The 14262-nt window shown below is 36.7% G+C and overlaps 1 protein-coding gene across 9 annotated transcripts in view; it reads left to right on the top strand.

Annotated features, from left to right (window-relative positions):
- Positions 1 to 14262, top strand: part of SDCCAG8 (SHH signaling and ciliogenesis regulator SDCCAG8) — a 241883-nt gene that overhangs the window by 10679 nt on the left and 216942 nt on the right. For 8 of the 9 annotated variants that reach the window (XM_041751159.1, XM_041751175.1, XM_041751169.1 and 5 more), the window contains exons 2-4: positions 1861 to 2013; positions 2731 to 2816; positions 5729 to 5842. In XM_041751159.1, the coding sequence (XP_041607093.1) occupies positions 1861 to 2013; positions 2731 to 2816; positions 5729 to 5842 (353 nt within the window). The remainder of the gene's footprint in view (positions 1 to 1860; positions 2014 to 2730; positions 2817 to 5728; positions 5843 to 14262) is intronic. The other variant, XM_041751144.1, reaches the window with a different exon arrangement.

Genomic DNA, 14262 nt, shown 5'->3' with positions numbered 1-14262 from the left:
GATGTAGATGAATTTGAATGGGAATTCATTCTTTTCTAACAAATTTCCATGTTAGATATATGGGTATGTTTGGTAAATTAATCAGTGGGCTAAAAAATAAGTTTCAAATATAGATGTCAAAATTCGAACAGGGTTACTGAAATCTGGGTCCCAGATCTAACGTACAAGGAAAACTTTTTGTTATAATGTTTTCTAGATTGGAACCAGTGAATTTAATCATAAGAGACTAGCAGAAAAAAAAAAAAATAAGAGACTAACAGAAACAAGAAGTTTAAATGGAAAAAATAAGTGGACCTTAATGAATGAAATTACCAGTTAATTGCCTGATTCTCCAGTTGTTAGACATGTAAAAAATATCCGTAAAGTAAGGTAGATATCTTAGTAGTACCATCACTAGTATCATTGGTTTAGTTCTGTTTTTAATTTAAGATTTGGATCCTTTACTGAAAACGTTTTTGGATATTTCACTGAATAATTATTTCAGTTCCCTATTGCTGCATAACAAACCACTGTAAAGCCTGATGGCTGACAGCAACAACTAACGGCATTTGGGTTGACTGGACTCAGCTGGGCAGTTCTTTGGGTTTCTTTCATGCCATTGCAGTGAGATGGCCTCTGGCGAGTCCTCTCAAAACTCCACTGGGCTGTCAGCAGGGCTGGGCTTCTCTCCTTTCCCATGAAGTCTCAGGGCCTCTTGTTTCCACATGGCCCTCCACAATCTCTCCAGCAGGGTAGGCAGGCTTCCTACTTAGTGGCTTAAGGATCATAAAAACAAACATTCCAGGAAGGAGGAAGCAGAAGCTTTTAAAAAATGAAGCCCGGGGGCTCCTGAGTAGCTCAGTCAGTTAAGCTCCCTACTCTTGGTTTCAGCTCAGGTCACAATCTCAGGGTCATGGGATTAATCCCTGAGTGGGCTCCACAACCAGCAGGACATCTGCTTGTCCCTCTCCCTCCCCTGCTACCCCACTTCCTACCCCCTTCTTGTGTGCACAGCGGGGTGCTTATGAGTTTGCACATGCTCTCTGTCTCTTTAAAATTAAATTAAATGGTCTAAAAAAACAAACGAAGCCTGGTCTGGCATACTGTAACTTCTGCATTCTGTCAGTGAGTGCAAGTTACTGACTTAGTTTCAACTTGGGAGGGGACAAGGGGAGAAGCTGGGTTTTTTTTTTGGGGGGGGGGGAGGAGGCTATTTATAGAAATGAACTACTATAGTATAATAAACCTTAAGATACTTCATTTTAGGCTGCAATGTTAAGTATGTGCTAGTAAGTTGAAGCTTCAATCCTACGGGTGCTAACTAAGAATTTCTAAAAGTATGTAGTGAGCCTACAGGACACAGGAAGGACTACATTACAGAGGCTAGCTTTGTAAGCACTTCATTTGGCTCTTCCAGCCTTAATCAGAACTAGCCCAGCAGTTGGCAGTCCTCAGTGGGGAGAGATATCTGGTTCACAGGGGCAAGTAGGCTTCCCTGGGTGGGAACTTGGTGTAGTGGAGTCCCTCCTGCTGGTTCTGTGTTGCAAGGAGGGGAAGGGGATCACCTTCTGGGGGTGAGGTTAGTGTTGAGAGGGTGAGGTGGGGAGGATATTCTGTCCTCCTTGGCAGTAGAGCTATAAATTGTGAATATCTACCTCTGGCACGTTGGGAACCTTAGAGATCATCAGGTCTCACCTCTGACCCATGAACTCTATCTCTTCTTCTAGCACAGTCCTCAGTGAGCTAGAACCAAAATTCTGCTTTTTTCCCATAAAGTATGAGAAAAAATTGCTTTTCCTTTAGAAACTGCCTGTTGGAATAAGTGTTTTTGTGGATGTGCAGACTTCACAGGCCCTGATTTTCATCACGTTATGGTTGCAGAACGTCAGAATAGAAGCGTTCACCAACTGAAGTATACCCTGAAAGAAGATGATGTCACTGTGGGAGAAGATGCACTGGATCCCGCATTTAGTACCAGTGTGGGAGATGAGGATCCTGGCACTGCCTGGTATGAACTGCAGCACAGCCATGCTGGTGAGTGTGAGTGGAGGTCAGCCCTAGTCTGAATGACACACATTGAATATATTGAACTCTGAACAGTAAAGACTCCAAGCCATTCTCTACTCGGCAGGTAGGATTTTCTTCCTAACACACAAATCAGCTGATACAATTCCCTTGCTTAATATTTTCTCTTTGACTCATGAAGCCTTACACTGAAGTCCAAAATCCTTTGTATGTCCTAGCAATATTTTCTCAAGATGGCTCCAAGCTACCTCTCCAGCCTTGTATTCCTATCCTCCTCCCAACTGTCCATCTGGTAAACCATGTTCTAGTCACATCAACCTATTGGCCCTGCTTTTATGCTTCTGCATATGCCATCCATCCCTCCTGACTGGGATTTTTCTTACTCTTTTCTGCTTGGTAATCTTCTGTTTCTCCTTACAATGTTAACTCCTCCGTAAAAACAGGCATGATTAGGTGCTTCCTTTTCTGATAGCACCATATACACCTGCACATCTGCATGCAAACTTCTTATATCTGTCAGTGGATCTCTCCTGTTTGGTGGATTCTTAGCTTTTAAGTGGTAGAGATTTTCTCACGTTTGCCTTTGGATCCTCAGTCCATTGCACAGTTGTTAACGCCTACAACATGTTTAAAATATATTTGTTAGGTGGTTAGAAGCATGGATAGGTGATGAGAAGCCATGGTTCTGCAGTAAGGCTAACGAAATCCCTTGTGTTTGCTCTGCAGTCAATCAACTCAAAGCTTTGTTGCACCAACAAAAAAGTAAGGAAAGTGAGGTGTCTCCATCAAGAAAACACAATGTGTCTGCTCTGGTACGTATCAGCATTTGCAACCTGACAAGAGCATTGTCTTTCTATGTTTTTTTATTCAAAAGAATTTGTTTGTTTGTTTGTTTGTTTATAGAGAGCATGAATGGTGGGAGGGGCAAAAGGAGAGGAGAGAGAATCTTAAGCAGCCTCCCCACTCAGCATAGAGCCCGACATGGGGCTCAATCTCATAACCATGAGATCATGACCTGAGCTGAAATCCAGTCAGATGCTTACCCAATTGAGCCACCCAGGTGCCCCGCTATGTTTTAACTCTCCAAAGTTGCTTTAGTAGTACATGTTCTCAACAAATTCTGAGAAGGACATTCTAATAGCATAAAGCATCAAAAGAAATGATCTCCCCTCTGATTATTATTATTTTGGCTGAAGAAGAGAGACTTCCATGGCAAAGGGAATCCTGAGTTTTAAATTTATCATTTACTTGAAAAATATAAATGAGGAAACAGATTGGAGAAATTACTTTGCAATTGTTGGCAAATATATATAAAAAAGGAACAATATATGGAAAAGAAGAGCCATTTCTTTTTGGTATCCTATCTATATCCTATCCATATTGATATCCTATCATTTTTAGAATTTACTTAATTGTATTTCTAGCTGTTCTTGTTTGTTTTGAATGTGAAAGCCAAAGTATGTAATCTTGTTCTGCATCTTAAAATACATGGTTATAAAATTGTATGAAATGAGGAGCTGTATTCTGTTTTTTTCTGAAATTGTTTTTTATTACTATTGCTTTGACAGAGTGAATTATTCCTGATTGAAGCAATGTGATACGCTAAAGCCTAAGATAGATGTGAGGGAGGGATAGGTATGAGGGAAGGATTTGGCCAGGTTTAAATGGTCAAAATAACAGTCTAGGTCTGTCTAGGGCTTATTATGTACTTTCTAGAAGGATATTATACCTCATAGGATTTAGTATATACTTCAAATTCTTAGAAACTTACAAAGCTTGACACAAATCTTTCTTTTTTTTTTTTTTTTTTTTTACAACTTGACACAAATCTAACATGTCATAGTAGCAATAACTAACTTACATTTTCAGTGTGCGTGACAGTTGGATAGCCAAGCTACATTCTAGAAACTGTGGAGACACATCACTTTCCTTAATTCACAACTGAAATGTCATAGCCCTAATCCCATATTAACACTTCAGCCTGACACAAACCTTCATGCTTAATTCCCACTTTAGAGAAAAGTACTACAGGCCCCTATTCAATATTTATGGCTATCAATTATAATTTTAATATACTTCACCATTCAATGAATGTATTTCTGTTGACACCTGGCTTCTAGAGTGCTCTTAAGCACACAGTGGGTGGAGTACTTTCAAGTGGAGTAGATGAGGTTGCTGAATCTGTTGAATGCTCAGACGTGCTCTTTAGCATTTTAAAGATATAACAGGGCAGTGATATTACAGGCTGGTTGAATTTAGGGTAGCAGGAGGAGCCTCACCAGGAGCATCATCTGTTCAGTATATGCAGTATACACTTTACAGATACACCGGTCTGTTTATATGGAGCTATTGGAAGGATGCAACTTAGACTCTGAATGTATATAGTTCATGTGGTGTGATAACAAGCTGTAAGGATAATAACCGGCATTTGAAGGTTTAGAAGCACTTTAAATGCACTTTCTTTCATCTTTTTAAAAAAGATTTTATTTATTTGAGAAAGAGAGAGAGTGTGTGTGAGTGTGACAGGGGAAGGGGAGCAACAGAGTGGGGCAGAGAGGGATGGGGAAAGAATCTGAAGTAGACTCTGTACTCGGTACAGAGCCTGATGCTCTGTTGATACAAAGCTCAATGTCACAATCCTTAGATCAAGACCTAAGCCGAGACCGAGAGTCAGATGCTTAACTGACTCAGCCACCCAGGTGCCCCTTAGATGTGCTTTCATAGCTAGTATGACATACCAGAGATATGTGGGCTCTATTGACAGTAATTGAGGTACTGTTGAGATGGAAAATATATCCACATAGTATTACTTAAATTTTTGAAATGTGGATATCCAGTACCAGCTCTTATGGCAGAATAATTCAGGAGAGTTTTGCTGGTACTTTGTTGTTAGAAATTCCTACCAGGGGCAGCCTCGGTGGCTCAGCGGTTTAGTGCCGCCTTCAGCCTAGGGCCTGATCCTGGAGACCCGGGATCGAGTCCCACATTGGGCTCCCTGCATGGAGCCTGCTTCTCCCTTTGCCTATGTCTCTGACTCTCTCTCTCTCTCTCTCTCTGTCTCTCATGAATAAATAAATAAAATCTTAAGAAAAAAGAAATTCCTACCAGACTGAGAAACAATGATTGGGTGTCTCATCTTGAGCTTTCTCCAGATTCATTGAACTGTTGACACTCATTTTCCCTTCCTGGTTTCCTCTTTTCTTTAAAAAAATATCATGGAATGATAAATGATTCTAGAAACCATGTTACAGTCATTTTAGGAGAAAGTCGGGTGTACATTAAAGTCAATGCAGGGGGATCCCTGGGTGGCTCAGCAGTTTAGCACCTGCCTTTGGCCCAGGGCATGATCCTGGAGACCCAGGATCAAGTCCCATATCGGGCTCCCTGCAGGGAGCCTGCTTGTCCCTCTGCCTGTGTCTCTGCCTCTCTCTCTCTCTCTCTCTCTCTCTCTCTTTCTCTCTCTGTGTCTCTCATGAATGAATAAATAAAATATTTTAAAAAATAAAATCAATGCAGGAATGCTGCCAAAGTGTAGGATTAACACTTTTTCTGAGGTCTGTTTGCTGGGCTCCTGGTCCAGGGTGACTGTCAGACAAAGAAATACTATTGGCCACAGTGTGTCCATATTTATATAACATCAATACTAAGTTGAATATGGAGGTGATATTACTTGATTCTTTTCTAAATCCCAACATGCTTAATTTGTTTTTGTTTTTTGCCTTAGAAGTCATCAGAATGTGAGGAAGCCAATATGCCTACCGTATACAATCTTGTTCCTATCATCAATGACCAGTCTCAATACATTCATCATTTAGAAGCAGAAGTCAAATTCTGCAAGGTAAGTTTCTCGTTAAAAATTTAAACATAATTAAATGAAAGCCTGTTTTAATGATACCTTATATGAAAGTTTGCTATTATTAATCTTCATGGGGATTACAATATGTTAAGCTGTCATGCTTACATGTTGGTAAAGACATATTTTCAGGGGCTTCCTCAGCTGAGGAATGATACTCCTGTCCTTGCTATTTCTGAATGCTTAATTTCCCAGTGGCTCATAACTGTCTAATATCCTGATAATGTGCTCTCATGTTCCAGAGTTTTTGCTTTCCATTCCTTGTTCTGTAGCCCAGCTGATGGCAAATGCTTTGGAATGGTAATGCCGGTCACTCTCCCACACTTGTCAACCTAGGGAAGCTCTGGTGCAGCAACCAGGGATTCTAAGCTACCAGGCTAGGTCTACTCCGTTGTCAGCATACGGGTTCTTGCCTTAGCTTTGAGTAAGAATGGCTCATGGGGGTATGAATAACAATAACCAAGAAACCAAATGTGTCTGCTACAGCTTGTAACACCAGATGGTTATATTGCTCAACTGTATGCAGTTCAGTAATGTCATTAATGCCATCAGAGCCTTTCTGCCTTAGCTTGCTATGTGTTCTTAGTTTTTCTTCCTTTTTTATTTTTTATTCAATATCAATGAATTCCTTTATTTTTTATATTTTATATATTTTTAAAAATAATTCCTTTATTTTTTATTCAATATCAGTGAATTATATTTTTACATTTTAGTTACTCTTCCAAGGTCCAGGTCTAATATGTGACTTCTGAAACCTTAGACATTTCTTTTTTTTTTTTTTTTTTTAAAAAAAAGATCTTATGTATTTATTAGAAAGAGAGAGAGAGTGGGAAGGAGAGAGCGTATGTGCACACAAGCAGGGGAAGGGGCAAAGGGAGAGGGAGAAGCAGACTCCCTGCTGAGGAGGGAGCCTGACATAGGGCTCTTGGATCATGACCTGAGCCAAAGACAGAAGCTTAACCAACTGAGCCACCTAGACACCCCACCTTTTGACATTTAATTGTCTGGACTTTTCAAAGAAGTTCCTGATCTTAAAATGTCACTTTGTCTTTGTTCTTGGAGGATACAATTATTATTGCAAAAGTATTCTTGGATTACCAAAGAGACTAAAACAATATCGTAGGACTCATTTTCTTAACAAGCTCCTGCTAATCCCTAAGATGCTACGGGTAAAACTTAAAAGACGTTGTAGGGGAGTTTTATCTCTCCTTCTTAGGGTTTTCTGCTGGGATTTATAATTAAGTTTACATAAAACAGATTAACAGGATGAAAGTATACACATTTGTTTTATTATTGAAGTATAATTGACATACAATATATTATTTTTAGATGTACAATATATTGATTGAACAAGTCCATATATTACTTAGTGCTCACTACAATAAGTGTAGTTACCATCTGTCAGAATACAATGTTACTGCTCTACTACTATATTCCCTGTGCTGTACTTTTCATTTCTGTGATTTATTTATTTTATAACTGAAAGTTTGTATTTCTTAATCCATTTCATCTATTTTACCCATCATCTCCCTTCCCACCTCCCAACTGACAACCACCAGTTCTCTATATTTAAGAGTCTGTTTGTTCCTTTATTTTGTTTTTAGATTCCACATATAAGTAAAATCATACGATACTTGTCTTCCTCTGTCTGATTTCTTTCACTTAGCATGATATCCTCTAGATCCACCTATGTTGTTACAAATGCAAGATCTCATTCTTTGTTATGGCTGAGTAATATTCTATTCCATATATACGTATACATATATGTGTATGTACACAAACACAGACACAGACACACACACACAACTCACATCTTCTTTACCCATTCATCTATCAATGCACATTGGTTGCTTCCATATCTTGGCCATTTTAAAGACTGCTGCTGTAAACAGGGAGGTGCATAAATCTTTTTGGAGTTGTGTCAGTTTTGGGGGGTAGATACCCAGTAGTGAAATTACTAGATCATATGGTATTTCTGTTTTTAATTTTTCTGAGGAAACTCCATAATGTTTTCCACAGTGGCTGCACCAGTTTATATTCCTACTAACAGTGATTGAGGATTGCCTTTTCACCACATCCTCATCAACATTCATAATTCTTGGCATTTTGATAGTAGCCATTCTGACTGGTGTGAGGTTGTATCTCATTGTGGTTTTGATTTTTTTTTCCCTGATGATTAGTGATGTTGAGCATCATTTCATGTATCTGTAGGCCATGTGTATGTCTTCTTTGGAAAAATGTCTATTCAGGGCTCTTGCCTATTTTTAAATCAGATTATTTCCTTTCTCTGGTGTTGAGTAGTATAAGTTCTTTTTATATTTTGGATATTACCCCCTTATCAGATATATCATTGGCAAATCTCTTCTCCCATTCACTAAGTTACCTTTCTGTTTTTTGGTGATTTCTTTTGCTATGTAAAATCATTTTTATTTCAGTGCTTCCTTTGCCTGAGGAGACCTTTTTATAAACATGTTGCTAATCCAAGAGATTACTGCCTATGTTTTTTCTTTTAGAAGCTTTATGATCTCACATGTAGGTCTTCAATCCATTTTGAGTTTATTTTTGTGTATGGTATAAGAATATGGTCCAATTTCATTCTTTTACGTGTAGCTATCCAATTTTCCCAATACCATTTATTAAAAAGACTGTCTTTTCCCCATTGTATATTCTTGCCTCCTTTGTCATAGATTAACTGACCATTATAGGTGTGTTTATTTTTGGACTCTATTCTGTTCCATTGATCTATGTGTCTGTTTTTGTGCCAGTACCATACTGTTTTGATTACTATAGCTGTATAATCTTGAAATTTGGGATTGTGATATCTCCAGTTTTGTTCTTCTTTCTCAAGATTTGCTTTGGCTATTCAGAGTCTGTTGTGGTTCCACACAAATGTTAGGATTATTGATTCTAGTTCTGTGGAAAATGCTATTAGTATCTTGATAGAAATTGCATTGAATCTGTAGATTGCCTTGGGTAGAATGGACATTTTAATGATATTTGTTCTTCCGATCCATGAACATGGTATATCTTTTAATTTGTCTATATCTTTTTCAGTTTCTTTCATTAGTGTCCTAGAGTTTTCAGAATGTAGATCTTTAACTTCCTTGGTTAAATGTATTCCTAGGGATTTATTCCTTTTGGTGCAACTGTAAATGGGTTGTTTTAATATAAGTTTTATGTGACATGAGAACCCTCAAAAGGAGATGATGATCCAAAGAAATGGTGAAACTTAAATGCTTTTATGTTGAACAAAGAAGGAAATGTATAAACATAACTAAAATATATGAGAAGGCTAAAGGAAAGATGAGTTATTTTAATGATATCTGTTTGCACAGATTCCTCTTAGCCTCCATTCCCTATGTCTGGTGATAAGAATGTTTCTTTCTTCCTGATATGAGGAGGACATATTTCATATGAGAGTTTTATCTCCTTCTTTCAGGAAGAAGGGAGAGGTCAGAGCACTCTTTTTGTATCTGCTGTTTTTCAAGTGCTTTTAGTTCAAAATAGTTCTTATTCCAAAGTGGTATATTTTGGGGTGTCAGATTCTATCACGATATAAATTGTAATAAACTTACCATCAAGTTGAGAAAAATACTAAAACCTATGAGCACCACAGTAACACTATAGAGTATAATGTAGTCTGTGTTCTATAGTATAAACTGTAATTATAATAAGAGTAGCAAGGTACTAAAAGCTAGAGTTTGGGGGGATGTTTTTCTGGGAGAGGAAAATCTTAAAGGAGTAGGATCATTTAGATCAGCAGGAGGATGAAAGCATTCCATAGTGAAAACAGCAGCACTGAAAGGATATATTCAGGATGAATATGGTTTATTTATGGGGGCCACAAGGCATCTATTCTAAATTCCTGTAGTAGAAGATGTCTGTTAGAAATTATTAAAACAATGCTGAACTAGGGAAATGGAAGATTACAAAAGCCTTGAAAGGTAGACAGAGTATGACTTGATACATTTTAACAAAGGAATAGAATAAAAGTAACATTTAAGGGCTTAGAAGTGTTTTTTAATATTTTTTTAGTATTTTTAGCATATTTTTTTAGTATTTTTAGTATTTTAAATATTTTATTTAATTTTAATAATTTTTATTTTTATATCCTTTTTAAAATTTATTTTTGAAAGTTTTTATTTTCTTATTAAACATTTAAAAAATTTTAAGTAAACTCCATGCCACACATGGGGCTCGAACTCACAATCCAGAGATCAAGAGTCACATGCTCTACCAACTAAGCTAGCCAGACTTACCTAAGTTTTTATTTAAATTCCAGTTAGGGCAGCCCAGATGGCTTGGTGGTTTAGTGCCACCTTCAGCCAGGGTGTGATCCTGGAGACCCGGGATTGAGTCCCACATTGGGCTCTCTGCATGGAGCCTGCTTCTCCCTCTGCCTGTGTCTCTGCTTCTCTCTCTCTCTCTCTCTCTCTGTATGTGTCTCTCATGAATAAATAAATGGAATCTTAAAAAAAAAATTCCAGTTAGTTTACATACAGTGTATTAGTTTCAGGTGTACAGTGTAGCAATTCATCACTTTCATACAACACCCAGTGCTCATCAGGACAAGTGCACTCCTTAATCCCTATCACCTATTTCACCCATCCCCCATCCACCTCCCTTCTGGTGACCATCAGTGTGTTCTCTATACTTCAGAGTCTGTTTCTTGGTTTGCCTCTCTCTTTCTCTTTTTCCTTTGCTCATTTGTTCTGTTTCTTAAATTCTGCATATGACTGAACTCATATGATACTTGTCTTTCTCTGCCTTACTTCCCTTGGCACAATTTTCTGTAGCTCTGTCTGTGAAGAAGAAGACTTCATTCTTCTTAATGGCTGAATAATATTCCATTATATATATATGTATATGTATATATATATACACACACATATACACACACACACACACATATACATGTATGTATACATATATATATACCACATCTTCTTTATCCATTCATCAGTTGATGGACAGTTAGGCTCTTTCTATACTTTGGCTATTGTGGATAATGCTACTATAAACAGGGTGGATGTAGCCCTTTGAATTACTATTTTTGTATTCTTTGGGCAAATGGCTACTAGTGCAATTGCTGGATTGTAAGGTAGTTCTGTTTTTAACTTTTTGAAGAGCCTCCATTCTATTTTCCAGAGTGGCTGCATCAGTTAGCATTCCTACCAACAATGAAAGAGGGTTCCTCTTTCTCCACATCCTTGTCAAAACCTATTTTGTGTTGCTGATTTTAGCCATTCTGAAAGGTATGAGGTGATAGCTCATTTTAGTTTTGTATTATAGGTTTAATGTGTATTTCCCTGATGATCAATGATGTGGAGCATCTTTTCATGCATCTGTTGGTCATCTCTATGTCTTCTTTGGAAAAATGTCTATTTATGTCTTCTACCCACTTTTAATCAGATTATTTTTTATAAGATTTTTATTTATTTATTTATTTATTTATTTATTTATTTATTTATTTATTTATTTATTTATTTAAGAGAGCATGAATGGAGGATAAGGGGAGAGGGAGAGGGAGAAGCCAGGGAGCCTGACACAGGGTTCAATCCTAGGACCCTTAGATCATGACCTGAGCTGAAGGTAGATGCTTAACCACCTGAGCCACCCAGACATCCTGGGATTATTTGTTTTTTTTGAGTATTGAGTCTTATAAGTTCTTTATATATTTTGGATACTAACCCTTTATCAGATATATCATTTACAAATATCTTTCCTATTCCATAGTTTACCTTTTAGTTTTGTTGATTGTTTCTCTCACTGTGCAGAAGCTTTTTATTTTGATACAGTCTCAATAGTTTATTTTTGCTTTTGTTCCCTTGCCTCAGAAGACATATCTAGAAAGAAACGTGCTGCAGCTGATGTCAAAGAAGTTACTGTCTATGTTCTCATCTAGGATTTTTATGATTTAGGTCTTATATTTAGATCTTTAATCCATTTTGAATTTATTTTTGTACTTGGTGTAAGAAAGTGGTCCAGTTCCATTCTTTTGCATGTTGTCCTATTTTCCCAATACTATTTGTTGAAGAGATTGTCTTTTCCCCATTAGATATTCTTTCCTGCTTTGTCAAAGATTAATTGATCATATACTTGTGGGTTCATTTCTGTGTTTTCTATTCTGTTCCATTCATCTATGTGTCTATTTTTATGCTAATATCATACTATTTTGATCACTACAGCTTTGTAATATAATGTGAAGTCTGGAATTTTGATGCCTTCAGCTTTGCTTTTTGTTTTCAAGGTTGCTTTGGCTATTTGGGGTCTTTTGTGGTTCCATACAGATTTTAGGATTATTCTAGCTCACTGAAAAATGCTGTTGGTATTTTGATAGGGATTGCATTAAATGTGTAGATTGTTTTAGATAGTATAGACATTTTAACAATATTTATTCTTCTAATCCATGGGCATGGAATGTTTTTCCATTTCTTTGTGTCCCCTTCAACTTACTTCATAGGTGTTCTATAGTTTTCAGAGTATAGATCTTTTACCTCTTTGGTTAGGTTTATTCCTAACTATCTTATTATTTTTAGTGCAATTGTAAATGGGATTTATTCCTTAATTTCTCTTTCTTGCTGCTTCATTACTGGTGTACAGCAATGCAACAGATTTCTATACATTGATTTTGTATTCTGGGACTTTACTGAATTTGTGTATCAGTTCTAGCAGTTTTTTGGTGGCGTTTTTCAGGTTTTCCATATAGAGTATCATATCATCTGCAAATAGTGAAAGTTTTACTTCTTCCTTGACAATTTGTATGCCCTTTATTTCTTTTTCTTGTCTGTTTGCTGTGGCTAAGATTTCTAGTACTATGTTAAATAACAGGGGTGAGAGTGGACATCTCTATCTTGTTCTTGACCATAGAGGAAAAACTCTCAGTTTTTTCCCATTGAGGATATTAGTTGTGGGGTTTTGATATATGACTTTTATTATGTTGAGGCATGTTCCCTCTAAACCTTTGTTTAGAGTTTTTGCCATGAATGGGTGTCAGACTTTGTCAAATGCTTTTTCTGCATCTGTTGAAATGCTCATATGATTCTTATCCTTTCTTGCATTAATGTAGTGTATCATGTTGATTGATTTGCAAATATTGAACTACCCTTGCAACCCAGGAATAAATCCCACTTGATTGGAGTGAATGATTTTTTTTAATGTATTGTTGGATTTGGTTTGCAAGTATTTTATTGAGAATTTTTGCATCTGTGTTCATCAGGGATATTGGCCCAGAGTTCTCTTTTTTTGTGGTGTCTTTATCTGGTTTTGGCATCAGGGTAGTACTGGCCTTAGAGTCAGTTTGGAAGTTTTCCTTCCTTTCCTATTTGTTGGGAATAGTTTGAGAAGAATAAGTATTAACTCTTCTTTAAATGTTTGGTAGAATTATCTTACTAGTTTTTTTAATTAATAGACTTTATTTTTTAGATCGGTTTTAGGTTTACAGAAAAATTGAGTGGAAAGTACCTAGAGTTCCCCTTCATACCTCCCCAGCAGTTTCTGCTATTCTTAACACCATGTATCAATGTGTGGCACATTTGTTTCAATTGATGAGCCAATATTATTACATTATTATTTGCTAAATTCCACATTTTACCTAATGCTTACTCTTTGTATCAGACATTCTGTAGCTTTTGAAAAAAAGGAATGACATGTATCCATCACTACTGTAGCAAAGAGAATAGTTTTGCTGCTTTCACAGATGAAAGATCATCTGTCCCCCATTTACTCATCTCTCCTTCCCTACCCACCAAACCCTGGCAACCACTTATATCTTTATTGTCTCCACAGCTTTGCTTTTTCAGAATGTTATGTAATTGGAATCATACAGGCCACAGCCTTTTCAGCCTGGTTTCACTGAGTAATATGCATTTAAGATTCCTCCATGTCTTTTTATGGCTTGTATATAGCTTTTTTTTAATGGTTATAACATAGTCTATTTATCCATTCCTACTTTGAAGGACATCTTGCTTGCTTCCAAGTTTTGGCAACTATGAACAAAGCTGGTATAAATATTCATGTGCAGGTTTTCGTGGATATAAATTTTTAACTCATTTGAGTAAATACCAAGAAGCTCAATTGCTGGATCACATGGTAAGTGTATGTTTAGTTTTGTAAGAAGCTGTCAAACTGTCTTCCAAAGTGGCTGTACCATTTTGCTTTTTCAGCAGTAATGAATGAGAGTTCTTAATGCTCCACACCCTTGCCAGCTTTTGGTGTCATCAGTGTTTTGGATTTTTAATGTATTCCAGGTGTGTAGTGGTACCTATTGTTTTAATTTCAATTCCCTGAGGATATATATATATATATATATATTATATAAATAAATATTATATATTTAATATATATTAAATAATTATATTTATATTAATATATAAAAAATAATTATATAATTATATATTATATAA

Source organism: Vulpes lagopus, chromosome 1, assembly GCF_018345385.1.
Source record: "Vulpes lagopus strain Blue_001 chromosome 1, ASM1834538v1, whole genome shotgun sequence".
In the NCBI taxonomy this organism is placed as follows: Eukaryota; Metazoa; Chordata; class Mammalia; order Carnivora; family Canidae; genus Vulpes; species Vulpes lagopus.
The sequence above is the reverse complement of the archived record's forward strand: the minus strand, read 5'-3'. Positions and strand labels throughout refer to the sequence as shown.